This window comes from Rhinolophus hipposideros (genome assembly GCF_964194185.1).
Source record: "Rhinolophus hipposideros genome assembly, chromosome: 12".
NCBI lineage: Eukaryota > Metazoa > Chordata > Mammalia > Chiroptera > Rhinolophidae > Rhinolophus > Rhinolophus hipposideros.
Genome location: NC_138058.1, coordinates 60,273,668 through 60,299,861, shown reverse-complemented (window position 1 = coordinate 60,299,861; position 26,194 = coordinate 60,273,668). Strand labels below are relative to the sequence as shown.

General features: G+C 40.3%; 2 protein-coding genes across 5 annotated transcripts in view; both read left to right on the top strand.

Moving 5' to 3' along the window:
* Positions 1-5,933, top strand: part of SELENOI (selenoprotein I) — a 36,407-nt gene extending 30,474 nt beyond the window's left edge. The window contains exons 9-10 of the mRNA XM_081069007.1: positions 779-961; positions 3,160-5,933. Coding sequence (XP_080925133.1) covers positions 779-961; positions 3,160-3,258 — 282 coding nt within the window. The 3' untranslated portion in view covers positions 3,259-5,933. The remainder of the gene's footprint in view (positions 1-778; positions 962-3,159) is intronic.
* Positions 5,934-14,643: 8,710 nt separating this feature from the next.
* The window catches only part of DRC1 (dynein regulatory complex subunit 1), a 37,297-nt gene continuing 25,746 nt past the window's right edge, over positions 14,644-26,194 (top strand). For 2 of the 4 annotated variants that reach the window (XR_013994659.1, XM_081069006.1), the window contains exons 1-5: positions 14,680-14,867; positions 16,725-16,812; positions 22,696-22,808; positions 24,871-25,054; positions 25,631-25,768. Coding sequence is in view for 3 of the 4 variants with exons in the window: in XM_081069006.1 (XP_080925132.1) it covers positions 14,713-14,867; positions 16,725-16,812; positions 22,696-22,808; positions 24,871-25,054; positions 25,631-25,768 (678 nt within the window). In the remaining variant the exon portion in view is untranslated. Of the gene's footprint in view, positions 14,868-16,724; positions 16,813-22,695; positions 22,809-24,870; positions 25,055-25,630; positions 25,769-26,194 lie in introns of all 4 variants that reach the window. The other 2 variants (XM_081069005.1, XM_081069004.1) reach the window with 2 other exon arrangements.

Here is a 26,194-nt window from a genome sequence, read left to right as displayed (position 1 = left end):
TGCTCCATTAGGGTTTATTTTCAGGGGATGTCTTATTTTTTCCATGTACAATAATCTACATTTATCCAAATACAGTCATGTCATCTTCTGGAACATCATCATAATGCACTAAATGCGTCCATCTGGCTGAGATCTTAACTGGGGCTTATTTTTGGGGTAGGTCTTATTTTCGGGGAAACACAGTAGGAGTTGAGAAAACAGCCTGATAGTCTTGATAGCAAGGAAGCCTGTGTTCTAAGAGCTCAGGTCCTTAATAAGTTTATATTTTGTTACTTAGCCACCGAGCTTATGCTTCCATGTATATAAAAAGTATCTATGAAAGAATAAAACTGTATTTGAGTAAGGTAAAAGGAGCCAAAGAAGTTTTGAGGTGTAAATATGGTAATATGACTGAATTGGAGGTACTATCTCATCTCCATGAAGAAATTTAGCGTGTAGGTATGTGGCAGACTGTTTTGAAATTTTTCAGATAACGTAAGATTCTTAAAATTGAGAGAAAGTTCTCTTACCCAAACTGTTACCCAGTGGAAGAATGCCTTCTACAACATCCTTACTAAATTATTTTCCAGACTCTTCTTACACACACATGGTCTGAGGGTCCATAGGTTTGGAAGTGGGGCAGAGGTCCAGTTGGCCCCTGAGCAGTTGAGACTACGGAACTTAATAATGTAATGTAAATGTGTTGGCTCCTGTACTTGAACACTTTTTAAATGTTGGAGTGACAGTTTTGGAAGTGGTTAGCTAATTGTTTATCCTTTTTTTTTTTTTAAACTACAAGTGTCAGCTGATTGTTTGTCAAATGAGCAATACCAGGTGTCCAACTTTGAATTGGTTGCTGGTTCCTCTCTTCTTGGTTGTCATGGTGGTAAACTTTGGAGTTGCCTCTTACGTTGAGAGCATTCTTCTGTATACGTTAACAACTACTTTCACTCTGGCCCACATCCATTATGGAGTACGAGTGGTGAGTAATCTAGAGCAAAACTAGTTCCATTTGGTTCTTATAAATAGTGGAAAGAAGGTTAAGGGAAAATTTCAAAAGAAAGTTTGTTTATTACAGTAGCTGGAGAAGAATTTTGGTACATTCTCTAAATTTTGGATAATATCCAGGTGTGTAATTATATATTATTTCTCTAACGAATACATTATAATAACTATAACTAATTTAAAAACTGGAAAATTATTATAAGGAATTCTTGTATTTAAGTGGGTAGAAATATAAACCATTTTCTTGGTGAATAGAATTGTAAACTTTTGTGCTTTTAATTATATAGGACCAGATAATCCCATTTGTTGATTATTTATTTATTTCTATATATGCTTCTTTAGCTTTAGGATCCTTTTTGTTGCTTGTTAACATAATTTGTAAGGAAACTGAAATTGGTTTTGTAGCATTGCCTCCCTTCCTTCCCCTTCCTAATTCTATAAGCAATGTGGTAAGGGAGGTTAGAATTCAGAGTAAAGGAAGGCTTTTGCATTATTTGAGGTTTTACTTCATCTGTGCTATTCCTGAGCTCTCATCGAGAGAAATAATAAATAAGGGGAAATATAGAAAAGAGTTAAGAAGTATTTTGCAAACCTTAATATTCTCTTCTAAAATAAGAGACTAGTTTCAGGACAAATGAACTAAGACAGGTATAATAAAATGAAAATCAGAACCATGCAGTTTGTTTTCGTTTTCATCACACATTAACATTCTTTTGTAATTTTACATATTTTAGCCTGGTTTCATAATTTTGATTTTTAAATGCTATAGTATATTCCATCAAGGAGATGGCTTAATAATTACCCAATTTACTTAATCATGACCCAGTTATTTTAATCATTTAGGTTATTTCCAAATTTTCACTATTAGAATGTTGGAATGAACAGTCTTGAATAATACTTTTTTCTTTCTTTTGCTTTATTTTCTGAGGATAATTTCATAGCAATGGGGTTATGTAGAAGGGTATTCACATTTTTATGTCTCTTAAAATACTGGCATTTGGTACACTTGTTTTAAAAGGAACCCTGCTGTGAATCAGTTTGAAAATCAAAATATCTTTACTTATATACTGTCGGGCATGTTTTTAAAATGGGGGGCACCTGTCATGCTTGATAACAACTTTATATTTTGCATATGTTGCTAAACATAGACTTTCTTCCCTTAGTGTTTCTCCCTAAAGCAGCCCACATTTGTTGGAACGAAATAGATGAAATTATTATGGAAAAAAATGATAAGTCTATGAATTATGATATGAAGACGTAATTGTTTTTGTATGTGCAAATTTGACATTATATATTTTGTATCAATACTTGTAGGCCTTTGTCTTGATATTTCATCAGCCATGTGCATGACGTAGAACACAATTGCCATGTCTTTCATCATTGTTTTAACTTATTATAATCCTTCAGAATCATATCTTCAGAAAATCATACATTAAACCAAACCAAAACATAATTTCTTTGAATTACAAAAGCACTACATTTTTATTGTTAAAAATCTAGAAAATAAATACAAGCTAACTGAAAGAATTTCCCGGGGTATCTTGTCTGTCTTTGTACTCTCTTACCACTTCCCCAGCTTCTGGCCAGAAGGTAAAACTTGCTAAGACCCACAAAACATCCCCTTGAACTTTTGAAATATAAATAATACAAATAAGAATAGAAATAAGAAGTATCAAACAAGTGATATTTACTAACTGGCACATAACCACGCCCTTGCTTGTCCACTAGGGATACCCTAAGTATTATGGCCTACACCTCCCCAAATTGGCAGGTCTAGCTTTATACTGTTTCATCAGGATTAGGAATGATTACCTAGAAATGTTACAAAAAGCTGAATATATGTAAATATTTGATCTACTAGATAGTCCAAGTCAACGAACCCTGTAATTCTTCAGTAAATTTGGATGTGACTCTGTATGGTCTGGAGGGCTCCGGAAAGACTAGAACAACAGAGTGAAGCAGACCCAGGTTTAAGTCCTAACTGGCGCAGGCGGGTTCTAGACTCTCATTTAGCCATCTAGCTCAATAGCTCTCCTAACTCAGAAAAACCTTTTCATTATTTCTGGTGATTTTCGCTGTATCAGTAAATTGTTGTCTCCAGAGGATGAATTCTGTGTGCTTTAAAAAATGATTAGGTACGTATTTGTCACTGCCTCATGTTCTGGTTTTCTACAGGTAAAGCAACTGAGCAACCATTTTCAGATTTACCCCTTCTCATTGAGGAAACCAAACTCGGATTGACTAGGAATGGAAGAAAAGAATATTGGTCTGTAATCTACAGAAAGAAGTACTGTAAATAAGATGCTTGTAAATATTTCATCCATCACCATTGAACTAAACTGATCTGCTTAACAGACATGGGAACTCTGTGTGTGTGGTACTTGTACAGCAGGAACGATATAATCTGAATTTGTGGGATTTGGAACCTACTAACTCCCAGCTGATTTTATTTTTTATAAAACCATGTGATGTTTTGGTCAAGCATAATGTATATTAGACCAGCAAAATGTTCCTAGTAATTTTAGGTTCATGATTCCATGATGTTTTGGTTCATACATTCAGAAAACCACAATGTGTTTTTATATTTGGTACTTAGTAGTAAGTCTTTAGCTGTGGAAGCTATCAGTAGTCCATGTCTAATATAGGGAAAAGGTAAGAGCAAGTCACCTTCAGCAAGAGATGCCAAATGATTACAGAACACTATACAGGTTTGCCAAATACTGTTTTCTCTTTCCCATGGAAATGCCATTGTCCTAATGTACTAAGAGAGCTAAGCATATATATATATATGTGTATTTATACATACATATATGTATATATGTATACATATATATATATTCTCTAGTATTCGGGCTCTCTTTGTTATGGAATAGGTCTTGGTAAGGGAAATGGTTTAATTTTTAAAGAAAAATATTCTGTTGAGACTTAGTTGAGAATGGATTGTAATTGTAGCTCACCCATTGGCATGGTTTATTGTTTAAATGTGGCATTTTCCCCCCTCAGCTGTAAGTTGATGAGATTTGGTGCCTGTGAACTATGATAAAATGAATGCACATGGCAGTGTCAGTCTTATGATAATTACTTGTGAGGAACATAGATAAACTTCCTTATAAGAGAAATTTACTTTGGGATTAGGAATCTCTTGAGCCTCTCACTATGAAATTCATACTGTGAACCTCACTAGAAAATTAGTTTTCTGATTCAATTTGTCCTTTTTCCCTTCTCTTTCCCTCTGCCTCTCTGTGTGGAGGGGAGAGTACTGTGTTTTTTATTTTATTCAGGACAAAGACGTAGAGAACTTCTCTCTTCCCCAACTTGCTCACCTCCCCTCTTGAAGAAAATTTTTGATATATATGCCTTACTGAGTACATACTCCCTTTAATATGACTTAGAGTAATTTTTGAGGTTTACTGTCAAACATAAAAACTCTTTGACTTTAGTATGATTTTTATAGATCACACCTTTTCATGAATGTGGATATTTTCCTTTATTTCTTTTTGACTTTTTCTCCATTTACTTTGGTGGTGGTGAAATTTACTTCCTACTTTCTTTTATTTTCCCCTGAATGAAGTTTGTGCTTGAATGAAGAGTGTATCTTAAACCCTTTTTTTGGATGGATTGCACTTGGATAAAATAGGCACCACTGTGTTGATATGTAATTACCTTCATAACCGTTACTTATCTATGAATGTGGCCATCTTTAAATTTAATTATAATGTATTCCTTTGTTAAGTTTCTGTCTGCTGCTGCTTTGTAAAAATAACTATGTAATTGATATTTCAATTTTTAAATTTGTAAATTCTAATCATTGTCATCTAGGTTATTAGAAATGAAGAGTCAAGGAGCTAACTCATGATTCTGTACTCAATTTTAAAAAGGTAAAGATTGAGGTATTTTTAGTGACCTTCTCTGAGACAAAAATGAACACTGAAAATAGGTGACAAATTGATTCAGGAAAATGTGCGTAGTGATTCCATGTTTGTTAATAAGTTGTCGTGATGGAGGTCAGAGAATGAACCAATTAAGTGAAGGTAACACAATTTTTTCTATACTTTGTTCTGTGTCATCTTAGAATTGAACTGGATAAAGTGTTAATTTGGACTGGGAACAAAGCTTTGTTTTAAGATTTCTAGGCTAATCATTTTACTATTTTCTTGACTTTGTACATGAGAATGAGATTAATCTGTAGTATATAAAAAAGGAACTGATAAATATTTTAAAAAATGACACATTTGGACCACAGGCTTTCTTCACCTTGTACAGTATAGTAAAAAAAAAAATACCTGGCACTTCTGGCATAGGGTCATGTCCTATAATTTTGGGGCTATTTTGCCTCAAAGTGTGTTTCTGCTCTCTTTCTGTTGCATTAGATTTATTTGGAAATTCTTTTGTGCCTATACTGTATGACTTATTTCCCTATGGTGGTAAAGAATTATGCCTACGCAGTTTTATTGACATAGATGATGAAAGAAAGGTGGCTGTCAATAAGGTAAAAGTGAAACGGTAATTAACTGTTTCAGAATACTGTGAGTTTGTGCTTCTCTAGTATACTGCTGACTCTTTCTTGGTTTAGTCTGCCATCTTGAAGTGCATCTTGAAAGCTCCCATTTGTTATGTAGTGATAGGAAGCCTGAAGCAAGAGTTAATTAAAGTAGCTCTGTGCATTTATGTCATGCCAATTATCATAACATTTCCAAAGTGTAAAAGATATTTCAGGTTTATGCATGATATTTTGGGGTGAGTTCACACCCTAGCCTTTCTCCCAGCATACACTGAGCTGCCTTTTGGGGAGCAGTGGCATGTTTGGTCATCCATGCATGTTTTCTGTACATTTCAGAGTAGAGTGCCTTAGCCAGGCTGAAGGTTTGCTTTGTGCTTCTGCTGACCAAAGTTACCTAGACCTGTAAGAAGTTTCTTTTCAGCTTATGGTATGAAAAATGTCCTTCTTGCTTATCAAAAAATAATTCCCCTGTATTTGAGCGGGATGGGATAGAAAAATTTAAAAATACCTGGACAGAATATGTTAATGCCACCTTTTGTGATCCTTTAATAACATTTATGATCTTAGTGCAATGCACAGTTTAAAGTTGTCACAATTTAAATCTCATTCCTCCAATGATTAGAATATAGTTTATGGATTTTAGTCTTAGGATAATAGAGTGAGTAACTTCCAAAAACAACACTAAATAATCTTCCTTGGCATTTTGATAATATCATGTTTAAAATACTTTTAATTCTAATTTAACAAGGAAGTTAAATGCTGACTGGGGTCTAGAATGTTACAGTACTACCACCAACATGTCATTTATTCTAACAGAGCTATTGGGAAGAGGGGTGCATGTCTCGAGTGGTCCAAATTCTAAATAGATACCACAAGAGTATGGATCATGACTTGGAGCCTGGGCACTCAGGGGTGTGCAAAGGGAAAAGCAGACACAATATCTGCTTTAGGGGAAGAAGGGATCACCTTAATGCCTAATGCCCTTAGTGCCCAATCATCTCAGTGTAATGCACAGTTGAAAATCGTCACAATTTTTAATTGTCATTCCTCCACTAATTTCAAATTCAAATGTGAATTTGAAAGTTTTCTATGTGTTTAGTTTTCCAAGAATTAGTTTATTTTGTAGTCAGTCATAAAGCATTTGGAATGTACCTTGCTTTCCAAAGGAGACTTTGATTTTATAACCTACGGAGAATAAAAAGATAATCTGAAGGTGTTAGAATCAAAGGCTACTTTCTGCCTTGTTTTAACTAGAAGTCTGTAACTCTTCAGTCTTCATCTGGGTTTCCCTTTAACCAGCCACTGCCGCGGACAGAGATGCCCATCTGCCGTGTTGCTGCTAGTTCTTGCCACATTCAGATCTCCTTGATTGCCTCAGATGTCTTATCTAGTCAAGGAATGGATGTGCCAGAGGGAACAAAGTAAATCTGATAGGCTAGAGCTTTTGACTTTGGCCAAAGCCACATAGAGAAATTTTTGGTCGTGTTGATTCTTGTGTTCGGAATGGCCTTTATCTTGACCTCCAGTTCTGGACTTGATTGAGCACTCTGTAGGAAATTTGTGAGGTCAGACTAGAAATTTCTTTGACCTGTGAGGTTTCTTTGTAAGGCAGCATGCCCTTTCTTGAACGCCCTGTGGGTGAATAACCTTATTAAGTTAGCTGCCAGTACTTGAACCTTCCTGGACGAAGTTTAACTAGTATGCTGCATTTGAGCGCTTTGACACGTACATTTAAAGTGACAATTTTAACAGTAAAATAGTGTTAAATTAATCACTGTGAAACTTGAAAGTGTGATGCTCTACATTGTAGGAAGCTTGAGTAAATTCTGATTTTCTTTTATTAATTATGAAATCCATGTGATTTGTATATTTTACTTTTCATGTTTGACAGTGGTACAAATGACTGACATTGGCAGGCAGCTACTTTAGGGTATATAGTAAATCATGGTTGTCTGACTTTTCCTGAAAAAGTGGCAATATGTTTACTTCTTCCTTATGTGGAGCCATGGGAACTGGATTTGTTGGCTGATTCACTTCCATTGTTTCTACAGTGCAAAATAAATGTAACCGTGCTTTTTAACCTGTATGCTGGTAATATGCTTTGCTCTTTGGTAAAGAAATATGCAGGAGATAAAATCTGGCTGATTTTTTTTTTTTTTCTAACAGGGACCTGCTCTTTATACAGACAGATCTTAAGTGAGCTAATATTTAGGGTAGCAAAAGAAGTTTTGCCATTTGTAGCCCTCTCACAAGTGACCTGAGCAAGGCGGTCATGTCGCATTTGGTCAGAAGGGCCAGGTTCCCAGAATGGAAAGTGGTATGTGAACTGATTTTAGACTATTTTAACAAGGGCTTGTGTCTCTAGGAAAGTCCATTTGGACACCACAGAAGGACTGTGGTGTTCCACAGACCAGTCACATTGTCTTACTCCTCACAGAACCATTCAGAAAACCAGGCTAACTCAGGGTGGTGCTGTTTTTAACGCGTTTGAATTAGATCACGGCCATATAGTGTCTAATGCTATATTGAAATTAGAGACAGGATGGAAAACACAAGTAGTTAACTGCCACCAAGTGCCTCACGGCTCTTTGGCTAACTTCTTCTCTTGAACAGTTTCTATGGGTAAGAAAATTAGAATTCTTTTTTTTGTTATTAAAACATACACAATTCGCTGTAAATTCTAGATACTGATATTCTTGACAAGCACTTTTTAATATCTAAAAAGTAAGTTCTTGACCAGGAACATGATTAGTTAGCACTTGATGTGATTACCCAGGTTTTAATTTTACAAGCTCTATGAATACTGCATTATAAATCTGAATAACGTATCATTCAGTATCAGGCTTGAGTTTAACTACTAATTAAGACTGCTCACAGTAGTAACATGTTTTGTAGGTTATTTTGTTTAGATAACTTACCCCATTAGAGCAGCCATTCAGGAGACAAAGACCCAACTACATGTATTGATTTACTCATGCTGAAATGTGCCAAGAAAGCAGAATTTAGTATTAAACTCCAAATTAAAAAAAAAAAAAAAATTTTAAGTAGCATTTCCTCTGGGTAACGGGGAATAATTGCCGAGGTGTACACTGCCTGCTGTGGCCTTCTCCCCTTCACCTCCCATCTAATAGAATAGATTAAATTTGTACCCAATCGTAGAGAAAGAATTGGATACTTTTCTGAGTAAGGTTTCGCCCTGTAACTAAGAATAGGTGGCAGGAATCATGGCCGAATCAATTATTGAGTTGTTTAGCTTGGTCCTGTTACAGTTTGCTTTCTGTAGTATTCTGAACCAAAAGGATGGTTCTATCCCTTCTCAGGTACCTAGAAATAATACTACTTAAGCAACTGGAATCGGTTTGCTATAAGTAGAATGTGTTAGGGAAGTAGATGAAGAGGAGAACATCTTCTTTTCCCATTCAAATGGTTTAATTGAACATGTTAGTAATTGGTCTGCCTAGGACTTGCTGTGTTCACGGTAAATAATGTAGCCTTTATTTTATCTGGTTATGTGTGGTGTATGTATATACATATTTAATATGTACACATATATTCTCTGTGCATATATATGTATGATATATTCATATAAATATGCTGTCTGCTCTTGATTATTGGCAAAGTGGTAAGCCCTCATTACACTTTACTCATGTTGACTTAATCTGCATGTACCCATTACCGTGAAGCCTCTTCCCCACTTGGAGCCACAATCTTGCCTACTTCCAGTTCATCTCAGCCCTCAAGAAAGGCCCTTGAGATATATCACTTTCCATTTCCCTTTCACCAGGAATTATGGGAGCCAGGAAGACCACTTTTGAGAAAGATAGCTGCTCCCACCAGGGTTGAGGCTTCTGGGTCTAGACGATGATGGGACCCATTCCTGGCCAGAAGGCAGCTCTGGGAGCGCTTGTGCTCCTGGGCTTGATGGGGGAGGAATCTAGCTCTTGCAAAAGTGGGGCTTCACAACTTGCTAAAATTCCTTAGCTGGAATGTTATGATATCTTAGATAAGTCTTTGATGTACAAATAGAGTACAGCCATGCATTTCATCATTGTTTTTGCATCACAAGTCTTTGATGTACAAATGAGTACAACCATTTCACCATTGCGTTTGCATCATCAGAATTACTGTTCTCCATTGTTGGCCCCGATAATCAAGACCTGACTGTTTCTTGCCACTGGATTCTGGAAGCCTTGCCCTTTCAACTGGATTTATGTTTATTTCTGCTGCTGTGAAACTCAAAAGTAATGCAGTAGGTTTTAATTTAAAATTGTTTAATTCTATTATTGATAAATATTTATTGTAATAAAAGTAAAGAGTAAGTAATTTTTAAATCCTTTCAGTTGTTTTCAGATTGTCTTCTTTGTTTTTCCTTGGTAGGTACAAAAGGGGAGGGAACTCTGGGGAGAAAATTAATGTCCAGCCACTTGTCTCAAAGAATCATTGATGTCTTTAGAGCAAAACATTAAATAGGATTTTTTGTTTTATTTTTTAAGAAAGATCAGCCTTGTTTGCTCCTGGGTGTTCTGTAATCCTGTGACTAGTTTCAAAAAGCATAGTTACTAGGCAGTTGGCAGTAGCAACTATTCATAATGTACTGTTCTTGATTCCCCCAGAATTGAGTACTGGGCAATATATAATAATTCCTGGGTCACACTGAAATTAGTTTATAAGGTAGTTGTTTCATACTCAAAACATTTTCCCATAGAGTGTTAATGTATGGTGTCAATTTTCCAGGCTAATTCCAAGAACCTAATAACCCACACTTAGTACCCCAAAACTATAGTATATAAATGATAAGCTCTTATAAAAACTCTGATTTTCTAGCATTGCTTTTGAGGAGAATATTTCCTGTTTTTTACATCAGAATTGATCTTTCAGTTCTGGCAATGGACATTTAAAAAAATCGTAATGGGTTTGAAGAAGGTGAACGAAGAAATGTCCCAATTTTAACCCAGGCTAATTATCCAGCTGTGTGCTCTTAATTCCCTGCCCTTCCAACTTCTTGGTTGCCCTCACAGTTACCTTTCCTTCTATCTGCACATTTCAAATGTGTAGCAAGTACCTGACACACCGCAGGTATGTGCTAGGTCACCACACTTGGGTTTCAATCTAAATTTTAAAAGACCTGATGCCGCCACCATGTCTTGCTCCTCTTCTGCTCTCATCCTTTTCCCTCTGATCACAAATTTCCTGAAAGAAAACTTCCTAACTGCTTTCATTTTTCTTCTTGTTTTCATTTTGAGTTTCTCAAGGCCACCCAAACTTTTAATACAACTTTTTTTAAAAAATAAATTTTATTGGGGAAATATGGGGGAACAGTGCACCTCTCCTAGGCCCATCAGCTCCAAGTCACCGGACCTCAATCTAGCTGTGAAGGGCGCAGCTCCAAGTCCAGTCCTCAATCTCCAGGTACAGGAGCACAGCTCACCATCCCATGCGAGAATTGAACCAGCAACCTTGTTGTTAAGAGCTTGCACTCCAACCAACTGAGCCATTGGGCCATCCCTCTGGAAGCTCAGTGGCAGCTCATTGTCTTCAATCTAGTTGTGGAGGGCGCAGCTCACTGGCCTATGTGGGAATCGAACCGGCCACCCTGCTGCTCAGAGCTCATGCTCCCACCAACTGAGCCATTTGGCCTCCCCAACAACTGTTTTTTTTTACTCACGTTCAACTTTGCAACCTTTGGCTGGGGCAAGTTACTTATTTTTTTTCTAAGCCTCAGTTTCTTCATCTGTAAAATGGGATTAGTATTACCACAGTTACGTGTTATGAATAATGCATGTAGTGTGTTTAGCACTGAGTGGTCTCAGGGAGGTGCTTGGTTTCTACTAATACCTAGTTCTCAAGGTTTTTACCTTTGAAGTTTTCCCTAAGCCATATGACCTACTCATGACTTCCCTTCCTCCTTTCATACCTTTTGTAGGCAATACATAAAGATGATGATGAGACAGTTCTAAAAGTAACTAGAAATGAAGAAAACAAGATTGCCTTCTGAGAATCTGTTAGTATAATTCATATCAAATGGGAGATAGGGGTAAACCAAGAAATTATGTAAATGTTTGAGGAATCCCCAAATCCCAATTAAGGTGATTTGGTGTCACCTTATGGATGTAGAATTAAGACGTGTGTGACTTAGTGTGCCAAAATTTAACCAACAGAATTCTTTTTTGGGAAGAAGACTAAGCTGAAGTGAATGACCAGCCTGTAGCATAGCAAAGGAAGCCCATATATCCAGGGTTTGCTTTTGTCACCCAAATCTTCCCCAGGGATGAGGGTGCCATGCCCCAAGGACTTGACCTGTTTAGTCTTTGTGGCAGGTTGTACCCAAAGTGGGCTCCTGAGTCCATTGTATATCATTGTATTCCCAGTTATGGTTTGATTGCCTTTGTAGGTCAGCCACGTAGATGTGCTGGTCACAAATCATAAAACACACACATGCCCTGTGTGTCAGTTGTAGTGTTTTGCTCAGATCAGTGTATTCTCTATATGTTTTTCTTTTTTGAGCTTATTAGTGTAAGTCAGTTCTCGAAAGCAAGTCTGCTTTTGGAATGTGGGCTACCAGTTGAGGACCAGACTCCAGGGGCCAGTGAATTCTCCTATGTCCCTCCCCCCAAAACCTCTCTTATCTGTGAGCCCTATTTTTGCCCACTACAGTCTCTTCAGGATCTCCTGTTACCACTCTTTAAAAAAAAAAAATTAAATGAAAAAATAAACTATTTTTTGTTACATCAAAAATGATTTGTGTTCTTTGTAAATTTTTTTTTAGAGTATGAAAAATCACCCATAGACCTAACCCCCAGAGATATCAACTACTTTGTGTTCTCCCCTCATTTTTCTTGTGTACATACTACATATATTTAAATAAAATTGGGATCATCCTCTGCATATTGTGCTGCATAGTCTCTTCCTCTTTAATGTCTGGAAAGACATTCCTCGGATGTCTCTCTAGGTTAGATTTATAGTGGCTGCATTGTTTCTCATCCCATGAATGCTCAATCAGTTCCCCTATTGATGGATTTTGGGTCATATCCATAATATTACAGATAACGGCAGTGAGCATACAAATACATTGTACGTTTCATTAGAAAAATATTTGTTGAGCGCTCATGTACATACCAGCTATTGTGCTAGGTGCTGTATGTAACAGCGCTGAATAAAATTGATGTAATTTTAACCCAATGGAGCTATAGCCTAGACTCATTATCCCTAGGATAATTCTTTTAAGTAGAATTGCTTAGTCCATGCATATACTTATTGAGAGGTATTGGCAAACTGTCCTAAAAGGTACCTTTCCAGCAGTGAATGAGTGTCTAAAGAGATTTATTACGTAATCAGGGCTGTCTTACCACAAGGAAGACCTCCCCGTTGGTTGGAAGATGGCTGGAGAGAGCCAGGAAAGGAGACTGGCTCAGGGCTTTTATTATGGGTAGGGGATGGGGATGGATGCACACTGTTAGTACCTCCTGCCAGCCGGGGCCAAAGGAGAGAGCACCCAGGCTTTGTTTTTGTTTTTTAGTTTTTTAAAGTCAGCTGCCCAGATGTGGAGCAGAGGGGAAAAACGGTGTGAAGCTTAAAAGCTGTCAGAAATCAAACAGCAAAAAAGGGAGTCAGATTCCTTATCTGTTTGGAGTGATGGTATCTGGGGATAACTTTATGGCCAAATATCGTATTGCTCACTCTCCATCGCTTTTCATGGTACCTATCCCATGTAACTGCTGATTCCCACTGACTTTCTCATGGCAGCCAACTCCCAGCCGTAGTCATGCGCGCACACTTGTATTGTTTCTCTTCTCAAGATGGTGGAAACAGGGACCAGGACCCAACAGGCTTCCTGGTCAGAGCACTACCTCTGATTCCATGGCCCCTAGGGAAGTACAAGGGGAGAGAGATTTGACAGATCCCTAAAACCCCGAAGCAAACGTACTACTACCCCCACTACTCCTCACCCCAAGATGTGGGACAAGGATCCAGGCAGTTGTTGGAACTCTTGGCTGCTCCAAGATTTTGGCACTTGCTCCAGGATTTTGGCACTCCTAAATCTCTCTACCACTTGTAGACTTGCAAAAAATCCAAAACACCAAAACTCTGCCTCTGGGGAGGTCTTACAAAGCGCTTGTCTTCTTTGGCCCCACAATTGCCTGAGTTGAGTAGGCCGACAGTAGTACCATATACCAGTTGGAAAAATGGTACTCACGTAGTTGTGACTTATCCAAGGCTGCAGGGCAGGTCTAGGACTAGGACCTGCATTTTCTCACTACTCCAGAGCCCTTTCCCATGTTTCCCACAGGTCAATGGAACAAGACCCTGTCAAATATCCAGTTTGTTTTTTTTTAAAGAGCTTTGACTCTCAATAAGAATACTATTTTTGTTGACAATGAGACAAAAAACACCCAGGAAATGGGGCTTTTTCAAGGGACAATGCTTCCTTGAGACTTTAATTGTGCTTCTGTACCCTTTCATTTCTCCCAGCCCCCCACGCCCCTCCGTACTATTTCCCTCGGTACTATTTCCCTCTGTTCCCCCTTTCTTCTTTCTGTAAGTATGTGATTGCGGGTGGTGATGATAGGATTGTCCTAGGTTTTAGCCCTACTGAAAACGGCTACAGAAGACAACAATCCCTTGCTGGGTAAAAATTTACTGATAGCTGAGGGTTTCACATTCTAGAGGAGACAGGTGCTCCAGGCACAAAATAGGACCTCAAAAATGAATGGATGACGAATAGATGGATGCAATATACTTTAGTTCAAACTTTCCAAAGAGGCAGTGGGCTCAGAGCGGATCTATGATTCTGTACCATCCATAATGGAAAGGACATGAGGAAAGGACAACACCCATACCCTCAGCACAGCGCTGGGCACAGCGGTGCTCGATAATATCTGATGAACATGATTTTGAGGAATGTTCGTTTGATGAGTGAATGAACGATGAATTCACCGTCTGTAAGCAATGAACCACAACTTGGTCCAGCTCTTTAGCCTTCCAGTCTCCGCTAATACGACCGGGCCTTCGTGGTGGCCCAGAACAGCGCGTTCCAACCGCAGAGCGCGATCAAGCCCAACGCCGGGGCTCCACGTTCTGAATGCCGGTGGGCGGGGCCTACAGAACTGCGCCGACAGTCACTTCCGCCGCGGGTCAGGTGACTGCTTTTCCCTGGTAACTGCTTGTTGCTAGCAACGCGGCGGCCGTCTGGCGGCGGTCCCGGCGGAGCTGCCTGGGGAGACACCGCCATGAATTCGCCCGGAGCCCTGGGGGACCTGGAGGAGAAGGACGAGGAGCACTTATCCGCTTCGATTCTCCGGCCCTCGGTCCATTCTGATAACCCTCAGGAGCGGATCCAGGCCCGGCGTCTCCGCATAGCGGCGCGCCTGGAAGCCCGGAGGCGGTGAGCGGGGTGTGGGCGGTCGGCCGCGGGACCCGGGAGCCCCGGAGCCCCCGAGGTAGTGCGGGGCTGAGGGGAGCGGTTGGCCCGGGCTGCAGCCCCTGCGGGAGGGGCCGGGGTGCCCCAAGAGTGAGCGGGCCTGGTTTCTTAATGAGATGGAAAACAGGTGCAAGCAAATAGGAGCGACTGAAACATTTAACACGCTGGTCAAGTCAAAGACGGAAATAACAATCCCTGCAGCACTTTCGTTGACTGCCCGCTGCACCAGGCACTGTGGCGAATACGCTGAAATGCAGGCCCTGCACGGCCCGTCCTCGGAGATGTCTCTCCTTCCTCCCAACCTGCCTTCCTCCACAAGTATTTACCGAGTGGACCTCAGCTATTACTTCTGGTTTCAGTGGCTTATCTGGTTGTGTGACACAAAGCCTCGCTCCTGAAGAGTCTGAGACCGAGACCCTCACCCCTCTCAGGCCAGGGCGTCCCGCGCCATCCATTCGGTCACAGCGGACTGTCTGTCATCAGGGGGTACCAGGAGGCACGTGCGTGATCCCCTGAATTCCTGAACGCCCTCGCTGTGCAACAGCACTTGCACCTTGGCCGGCTGCTCAGGGTCGGCTGTCCTACCGAGATGGTGGCTTCTCGTCTGTGGCCATTGGACACACGGGGCCCAAAGTGGCCTGGCTGTGTTCCCACCAAACTGTACTTACGGACACTGACGTGTGAATTTCACGTAATGTTTATGTGTCACAAAATATTCTTTGTATTTTGATCTTTTTTCCTCTAAATTAATAAACTTCGTGTTGAGAGCAGTTGTAGGTTTACAGCAAAATCGAGTGGAAAGCACAGAGGTTTCCCATATACCTCCTACCCACCGCCCCCACACACAAACGCATAACCTTCCCCACCATCAACATCCCCGCCAGGGCGGGTACATTTGTTACAATTGATGAACCTCAGTGACACATCATTGTCACCCAAAGTCCATGTTGCTTCACTCTTGGTGTTCTATGGATTTTGACAACTGTATACTGACATGTATCCACTGTTAAGTATTGTACAGAATGGTTTTGCTGCCCTAAAAATCCTCTGTGCTCTGCCTATTCATCCTGATCATATTTTTTTAACCATTTAAAAATGTAAAAATCATTCTTTGCTTGTGAGCCATACAACAACAGGGGGATCAGATTTGTCACACAGGCTATAATTTGCTAATCCTGATGTGACTGGTCAGTGTGATGTTCTGTGAGATATCCAGATGGTCTGGATCTATTCAGACTATATTTTGACAGAGATCAGGAGAATGAACACGTCCCAGTGAGTGTGAGTAAATACTATTATCAACTTTTTCAATCTTTTCCAGTCTGATAGGAGGGTAGTGATACCGTATAGGGTTTTCCCTTTCATTTTTCTGGTTATAGATGAAGTTGAACATATTTTCAAATGTCTATTTGCCATTTGTATTTCTTCTGTAAATTGCCTATTCACACTCTTTGCCACCTTTTCTATTTGGTATTTTGTCTTTTTTTGTATTGATTTGAAGGAGCCCTTTCTATTTTATAGAGAGCAAAGTTTCATCAAGTATCTTTTACCAGTTTCTCCCTTGACTTTCAAGAATAAAATTGAAAAATCTTAGGAAGTAAAATCATTCAATCTTTTGTTTTTTTCTCGAACTTTGTTCTTATTCTGAGATGGGCCCTCTCCTGCATTTACTTCTAGTGTTTTATGATTGTGTTTTTTATATTTATATTTTTAACCATATGGACTATATTTTTGTATGTGATGTGAAGTACTATGGAACCTTTGAATATAGATTTTAAGTACTAAAAATAACTTCAGTTTCTCTACTGTTTTCCATTACAGGGAAGCGCTTGGAGACTATTTAGATGGAAAGAAAGAGAGTGAGGAAGATCAGAGCAAGAGCTGTAAACAGAAAGAAGAAAGCAGACTGGTATGAACTGGGTAGCAAATGAGTCCTGTCAGGCCTGTGAGACGAGAGAGCTGGGTGTGATGCCATGGTTTTTGTGTTTAGACTAGAAGAAACTCAGTAGAGATCAAGCCTCAATAGAGATTCTATTTCTGTCTCTTGGCAGAACTGAATTTGAACGTTTCCCGTTTGGGGAGCTCTCTAGGACTGAGCTTTCATAGTATAATTTCTTATGTGATGCTGTGTCTTCTTTGCTCACACACTTTTTTTTTTTTTATTAAATTTATTGGGGTGACAATTGTTAGTAAATTTACATAGATTTCAGGTGTACAATTCTGTATTACATCATCTATAAATCCCATTGTGGCTCACAGACTTTTAATGGTATTTATTCATAGGATAAAGTCCAAATGATTTAGCTTGACATTCAAGGCCTTTTGTAGTCTGTCCACATTTTAACTCTCCAATCTTCTTTCCCATTGTTACATAGTGGAGTTTGGGCCTTCCACTTTGGCTAGGCCCATCCAGTTACTCACCTCCAGTGGGGCGTGCTTCTTCCTGCTTTGTGCCTTTGACCATCTGGAATGCCAAGCTCCTCCCCTCCCCTTTTCTTCCCTTCTCTCCTTTCCTTTCTCTCCTCTCCTGACATCAGGTTACCTTCCCACACTTTAAGACCATTTAAGTCCCATCCCTTCCATGAATTCCTCCGCAGCCCAGGCTGAACTTTAAGAACTTTAAACTTTCTTTAATTCACACATTGAGTCCTTTTTGTCTATAGAATTCATTTCATCTTGGATAATTTTCTGCCTTGTATGACTTTTCCAATGTGTGCGCACACGATGTCCCCAATGAAATTATAAGCTCTGTGAGAGTGAGAGCCTGTTTGTGTGCCTGTGGAGTAGTGCATAACTTAACAAACAGAAAAAAGAAAATCGATTGTCTCCCATGGCAATGACAGGGCTCCTGGGATATTTAATAAAGGACTTGGAACAAGAGGTGCTGGAGGGATAAAAACACCAGTTCAAAACAGCAAGCCAGACTTGGCAAAGTGCCGCATTTAATTAATTGTGAAGTGAACCGCATAGACCGTGATACTGTAGGAATTGAGATATGCAAAATTGCTCGCTAAGCTGGTTTGGTCAGGGAAGGTCATATGGAGAAAGTGGGATTTGAGCCGGCTCTTAGAAAAATAGGTGGGATTTATAAAAGTGGAGAGAAGAGAGATCATTTCTGGCAGAAATTGAAATGTACTTAACTGGGAGAAAAAATACTCAAGCTACTGAAATATTATTGCAGAGCATAGAGATACATAGAGAATAACCAGTACTGTACTGAGTCCAGGATGAGATATTTTACTGTAGTGGAAAGAATATTGAGCTGTGGTGGGTTCTCAGTCCAGACTTGTTGCTTACTGGGAAGTACATGAGTCACGTCACCTCTTTGTACCTGGGTTTCTCGATCTAAACGGTCAGTGATCTCTAAGAATTTCTGTGTAGGATCAAAAGGATATTATACGTAATCTTGAAACTACTGTTATAGTTTATATTGATATAATCTTGAAAATGCTGATATACAGTTCATCCTGAGAATGCTTTAATTGAGTGTAAAACCAAAAGGATGATATTGTTTTCATTAGCAACTGTTCAAGGTTCCTTTCACTTAGGATTAAGTCGTGAAATGCATTGGCATCAAGGAGAAATGTATACCAAAACATGTTACCTTCCACAATATCAAGGTGTTAGAAACCAGTTCTGCCCTAAGACCTGGGCAGGAGGGGCCCCTGCCCTTGGCATTGTACCTTATTAATCATTTTTAAGGGTAATTCTTTTTGTTTTTTGTTTAATCTTCATCTACTCCAAGTTTATGAAGCTATTCTTCCATATTTTCTTTTACTGGAAGAATAAAACTGTTCTACTGTTTACATTTTGGCCTGTAATCTATCTGGAATTGTTCTACTGTTTATATTTTGGTTTGTAATCTATCCTGAATTTATTTGCATGTGTGGAATAAAGGTAGGACTCACAGTTTTCAAAAATCTAAAGAGAGGTGTCTCCAGACACCATGATGTGTGGAAATGTGGCTTTTCAGGTTCCCCAAAACTCTCTGCAGTTCGGGAAGGTGGCACCATGTAGTTGAAAACCTACTTCCTGGTTTTTTCGCCATCAAGGTCCTTCATGTCTTTCTCAGCAACCGTTGCCCTACTCCCTGCTTCCAGTATGCCCATCCAGGGAAAATAAGGTGGAAATGCAGACTGAGGCAGCCTCTAAGGGGAATAGGAGTTACAAATTCAGTTTTGTGATGGTGGAAAAGATGTTGCATTTTTTACATATTGAAGGCAAGATACCCCACCACCAAAAAGATGAATACTACACACTTTATTGTGATGGTTTGGAAATGAACCCATAATATCTCTGAGTTCTTGGGGCTGCTCCAGTTTCTTCGCAACAGCTGACCTGAAGTGGGGACTTCTTCGCTTCAGGACCTCCACTCCCCTTACTTCAGTCTTCACTGTCAGCCCTGGTCCCCACCCCAACCCTTGACAGTCACTACCCACACCCAGAGTGACAACTACCTCCATGGAAAAGTATAGCATGACACTGTTAATTGCTAACTTGGTTCACACCTGGCAACCCCCAGGGCTGTTGACATCACACTGTATAAACAGTGTGACTAGCTCTGGACAAAAACAGTAACTGCTTACAGACCTTTACACCGACAAGGTGGTTTTACCTACTCCCAAACCACTCTAATGAAATGACATGGCTTAAAAGAGATGGAATGTTTGTGAGCCATCTGAGCTGATTATATCAGGCAATTTCAGCCAAATTCCCATTACTAGGTAATGAGTCAAAGTTACCAGGGCTGAAAGATCAGGTATTCAACCATTCAGCAAATATTATTGCGTATCTTGCATTGTTCTAGCCTCCGGGGATGGAACAGTTAACAAAACAAGCTTACGGAAAATACAAGGGAAACAGAAAATAAACATTAATATGTTAACAATGGTAAGTACCGAGGAGAAAAAAATTAGCCAGGACTTTTCAATATTTTATATTTAGCGTGGCATTTAGGACAGTGCTTGGCATGTAGTAGGCACTTGACATTTGTTGAATGTATAAAAATCTTGCAATGAAAAAAAAATCCGTATGAATTTTTAATTGATCCAGCACCATTTATTGAAAAGGTCATCCTTTCTCCACAGAATTGCAGTGTACCTTTCTTGCGAATCAGGTGATCACATGTGTGTGTTTGTTTCTAAATTCTCTGTTCTGTTCCACTGGTCTATTTGTCTGTCTTTATGCCAGTTGCACACTATTTTTATTACTGTAGATGTATGACAGTGCTTGATACCTGGTAGGGTAGGTCCTCCAACTTTGTTGGTTTTTAAGATTGTGTTGGCTATTCTTGACCCTTTACATTTCCATGTAAATTTTAGAATCAGCTTGTCAATTTCCACCAACAAAACATGCTGGGATTTTAACTGAAATTGGGTTGAATCTGTAGATCAATTTGGGAAAGAACTAATATCTTACCAATCTAGAGATTTACAACTCATGAGGATAAAATATCCTTACATTTATTTAGATATTCTTTAATTTTGCTCAGCAATGATTTACACTTTTTATTGAGGTTATAATTATTCATGGTTCATATATAAAAGTATAATTATTTTCATATGCTGACTTGATATCCACCAACCTTGTCAAATTCACTTTTGAATTCTAATACATTACCTGTAGGTTCTTTTTTATTTTTTTACATAGATAATCGTTTCATCTGAAAATAACAGTTTTATCTCTTCCTGTTCAATAGTTAGACCTTTTGTTTCTTTTTCTTGCCTTATTGCACTCGATTGGCCCTCCAGGCCATTAAATAGAAGTGGTGGTGATGAGGGTCCCGTGTCTTGCTCTGGCTTTCCTCTGGATATCTCCCACCTCAAGTGGACTTGCCTCAAGTTCACTCAGAGCCCAAGTTCCCCCTTTAGGTCACTCTCTGTGTGTCACAGAACCCAAATTCCCTGCCCAAAGGGTTCTGAGCACATGTTCAAGACCTTCATGGGCCTATTCCTGGGGTCTGTCCTGCTAAGGGCAGGCGAGGCCACAGTGGAGTGACCTCGAGGCCTGATGGATCGCCAAGGCGTGTAGACGGAGCTGGGAAATCCATATGCCTCATGGGTAGCCCTTCATGGTGGAAGAAAGAGGTGGGTGGGAATGGGGTGGGTTGTGGGCTGGAGGCCAGAGTCCGGCTCCCCCTCAGAGCTCTGAGTGGCACTCTGAGGTATAGTCTGAATTCAAAGTAGGACTTCTAAATTGTTATGGAGGTGTCAAGGTAGGAGGACAGAACATATTTTATTTGACAGCTTATAACACTAGTTATAATAGTTCACTATAACACTAGTGAACTATTCAGTTCACTATAATATTGAATTATAATTTGTAAATATTTAGATATATGGTCGGTAGACCTCCATTGAAACTCTTCCCCTGGGTCTCAGAAATGTTAGGGGTGTGTTTGTTGGTTTGTTGGTGATTATATAATTTTCTTCAATTTTTCTTTGAGTCTTAAATACTGGCTTCAGAAATTTCTGACGTTTGCATTGTTTGAGTAGAAAATAGAAAATTGCTCAAAACTATAGGAAGCCATTACTTCCTTATGCATGTAAAACCATTGGTACAAGTGATAAAGCAGCAGGCATTTAAAAAAGTCTGCAGTACCCAAGATATCTGGGTTGGGTCTGTGCAGTCGTCATTAAAACTGCATTTCAAAATTCCCATAGACCAGCGAGTTGAAATAGCGTCTCAGACCATTTCAATGACTCCTTGGGGTAGAGCTGTTTATGGGTTCTTAGTTCAGAAATGGTTTGAGAGTTGGAGAATTTATAAGTTCCAAAACAGACTTGGAAAAACTTAGGCATAAATTAAAGATACCTGAACTTTTTGATGAAATTATGACATTACCAAGAGGCCTGAAGTGAAGACACTGAGTGTGGAATTTATAAAGAGGGATTAGGGGGATCCCAATAGCAAAATTCCTGAGTCCATTAAGGGCGAGGGCAGTGCAGCCAGCTGCAGTTCTCTCCTGTATCAGAACAAAAGATCCCACATGTCATTAACTTAAATAAGACAGAAGCTTATTTTTCTGCCTCACTTAGTAGTTCAGAGTATTAGTCGTCCAGGGCTGATATGGGGGCTCCTCAATGTCGGACCCTCATTTCCTTCTGCCCTTCCTTGGGTTGCCTTCATCTGCTCATCACATTGTAGTTAAGCACCACATTCCAGCCTGGGAGAAAGGGGAAATGGGTAGCAGAGGTCATACCTTTCCCCATTAAGGCACAATTCAGAAGTGGCATGTATCCATTCTGCTCGTGTGCTCAGATCAGACCGTGTTCTAGCTGCAAGGGAGTTTGGAAGATGATTCTATTTTGGGAGATCAAATGCCCAGCTAAAATTTGGGTGTTCTCTCACTAAAAGAAGAGGGGGAAATGGACATGGGCGGTCAACTATTATTGTCTGCCTCACCCCCCAAATGAGAGTCTTGAAAAGGACCCTGGCGGTGCCAGCTACTTGGAGACTTACTGGGGACAGAACATGTACCTGGAGCACATGCCAGCATACTGACAATAAACTAAAGGACACCCAGAGTCTCTCAGAGCTATTAAATTGTAACCTATAACATTGTGTCACCAGTGACCTGATGGAAATGGGTTGCTAAATAGGTGCTACGCTTAGAAGTCTTACGGTAGCTTTTAATTCCTGTTTGGTGAGATAGGACAGCTACCAACAGTGTGCAGCGCGTTTCTAACTTTATAAAGTTATACTCTTATAAACAACTTTATGAATTTTACAAATGTATACATTCTTTATAAAGTGTTCTAACTTTTATAAATTCTCACTTCTTTGGTTTCAGAAATTGGCTAAACTGCTGCTCTGTGGCACTGAGTTGGTGACAAATATCCAGGTGGCTGCAGATCTCAGAGAGACTCACAGGAGAGTTGAAGAAGAGGAGATAAAGCGGCAGAGGTGAGGAGGGCCCTGCTCTGAGGGGTGGTGGAGCTGCAGATCTCTCCTCTCTGGGTCCCTCAGTTGTCCCTGGTCATTGGAAAATGGCTTTGTCAAACTTTATATAGTAGAATCCTCTTCTTTCCCTTGTGAATCCTCCCTCCCTCCTTCTTTCCTTCCCTTCCTCCTGGCTTCCCTCCCTGCTTCCTCCCTTCCTCAAGCTGTGTGGATACAAAAGGAGTGAATACAGTTTCTGGTCTTGATGTTCACAGTCTAGTCAAGATAGACATGGAAACAGCCAACCATGATTTATGTTAAAATGAAGGTATGTGGAAAGAGTTGTAGAAACATATGTTTTCTCTGGAGCAATGAGAGGAAACTCACCAGGCAAAGTGCCCTTTGGGTTGGGCTGTAAAGGAAGAATAGGAATTTGAGGAGTAGAAGAGTGGGCATGTTAGCAGAGGGAACAGCTTGTGCAGAGGCATAGATCACACGATATGCTTGGGAATAGCGTGATAATAAAGGATATATGGGCAGGGGGTGGGGGATAAAAAGCCATGAGGGTTTAAATGAATGAGAAGAACCAGACCCATAAACATCTCAGTGTTATGTACAGGATAGCAGGTGTTACAGAATAGTAAAGACTCCACGTTTGAAGCATAGAGGGTCAGAGGGGTAATGGGAACCCATGGAAGACCTTCAGCTCCAGTTCTTAGCAGGCAGACTGCCACGCACACTCACATTCCCAGGCCTCAGGTTGCTCAACAATGTAGAATTCAATTAGAAAAGTGACCCACTTGACCATTTTAGCCCATCTCAGCATATACATATACAGTATGATTTTAACAACAGTTTTAGTTGTTCAGCTTAAGTATTTCCCCCATGGCAATTTTACCACCTTTACCAGTATGCAATTGTGACTTTATTCTGGAAACGTCCCACTGACTGTCATGGGTTATATCAAGATGAATTGGCTGATCCCCAGCAGGGCCAGCTTGTGAAAGGCCCAGAGTGCCATGCCAGGGAGTTAGGCTTCGTCCTGTAGCCATTGAAGAAAAATTGAAGGGCTTAAGTGGCAGAGTTAGAAGACAAATGTGGGTTTTAGAAAGATGACCAGATGGCTATTTCTCACTTTTTGTAGAAACAAGTCAACTGAATTCTAGTATGTACTATGTGTCCTGACGTGGAAGGTGGGGAGGAGAAAGGGGATCACAAGATGATTAAGTTGTGATTCCTTGGGGGCATTTGCACTCTTGTTTGGAGACAATCTCATAGAAGTACAGTCTCGTTAGGGTAGGGACGGAGTCTCTGGCATATGCCCTGGCCCCACATCTCAGCCCTAAGGCCTTCCTTCAATCCAGGCCCATCCTCAAAATACTCCATCACACAGTTTCTTTGGAATTTCTGGAAAACCATCTCTATTTCCTATTGCTAATGGTGGAGTTTCCCTATTTGTACATTCCGTTGGTCATTGATTGATAATTTGGGAGAGGAATGGCCGACACTTGAGGTCATGTTGGTAATGACAATTCATCATATGAGCACCGTTTGTTAAGTGACTAGTGTGCTGAGTATCATCTGATGTAATTCTGACTACTGACAACAGCCATTTGAAGGTAGACACTCCATTTTATGGATGAGAACAATAGGGCTTGCTGAGGTTAAGCAACTTGCCTAAAGTGGAGAGTTAGTAGCAACGTCAGGACTTGAACACAAGCTATGTGACTCCAGTGACCATGTACTGAACTATTGTGTGTCACCATCTTACTCAGAAGTCAGTGACAAATTGATACTTGATCCATGTGTATGTGTGTGTGCATGTGTGTGTGTCCGTATGTGTGTGTATAGCTTTACTGTTGATCAGTTTTTGTTATGTGTCACTTTGTTTATTTGGTCTCAGGTCCTTATCGTCAACCATTAAACTAAAAGAAGATTTCTCAGAGCCTGGTTTGGTTTTGGTGGGTGTATCTGGAGGCAGTGCTTGGTAGGCAGGCATGTGGTACAGACTCCCGGGACCCATCTGCTCTGTTGAAAGACAACATCAGCAACTGGGCTGGCGTGGCCGGTGTCTTTGTATTTGCAGGCTTGAAAAGCTGGAGAATGAAGTCAAGACCAGCCAGGACAAATTTGATGAAATCAGCGCCAAGTGGGAGGAGGGCAAACAGAAGATAATTCCCCAGGAGCTGTGGGAAATGCTCAACACCCAGCAGGTGCACTGTGCTGGGCTGATAGAAGATAAGAACAAGCTTATCAGCGAGTTACAGCAGGCAAGAGTCTCGGGTCACTCAGGCCCAGCCCAGTAGGATCTGGCTGGGGGCGTTTCACTGGGTTATTGGTTTGCTTTTCCTGAAAGAAAAAATGTGGAGGCCTTATGTCAGGACTCAGAATGCTGCATCAACTTTTCACCAGAAGAAGAAAAGGCTTGGTGCAGTCATTTTAGAGTGATTGGCTTCCTAATAGAAAGATGTCCTTTTGTAGCAAATGCTGTTTCCGATTTTATGTGTTAAGGAATGGAACTTGGTCTGCAGTAGATATGTTCCTGTGTCACGCAGCTGGCACCCAGGGCTTCCTGGGAGCTTGCAGGGAGATTTGCAGGAAATAAACATTGAGAGTTTGATTCTGTGCTGCTCCTTCAGCGCTTTGTCTGGAGCTGAGGCTACTCCGTGACATCTGGCCGTGCTTTCTCCCGGGCCTTCCCAAACTCTTCTGAAGCCACTTTCTCCTTGTACGGCTGTAATTCCTCCTGGTCACAGATGCTGATGAGAGAGGGCCAGGTGGGGTGTGCATGGCACCTCTTGCTTCTGTGTCAGTTTGTGACCAATCTTTGACATGCTCTTTTCTAGGAGTTAAAAACAAAGGATGACCAATATGTGAAGGATTTGAAGAAACAGTCAGATGACATCTGCCTGCTCCTGGATAGGATGGAAGAACAAGTGAAGAATGTAATGAAAACCTTTCGTCAGGAGCTCCATCACATTGAGGTAAGAGGGTGTGGAAGGCCTGCTGTGTGCCCTGGGAGGCCCCTGGGAGGAGAGCTGGGTCTGTCCTAACCATCTAAGGAGGGTCCCAGAGGTCCCGGTCCTCTGATTTCTGTCTCTGCTCTGGGGTTTCATGAATTTATTTACTCATTCAACAAATAGTCATCAAATGTCTACTGTATGCCAGGCACTGTACCAGGGGCTGGGAATACAGCCATGAACAAAACAAAATCTTCGATGAAGCCTGTATTTTAATAACACAGCTAGACAATAAACAGATACATTACTAACTATATAATTTGGCAGGTGGTAATAAGTGTTTTGAAAGAAAATAAGACCAGGCAAGGGTGAGAGGAGTAAAGGAGGGAGATAACTGTTCCATAACCTTCCTTTATCTGATTTATTAATGACCGTCAGAGCTGGGGAGAT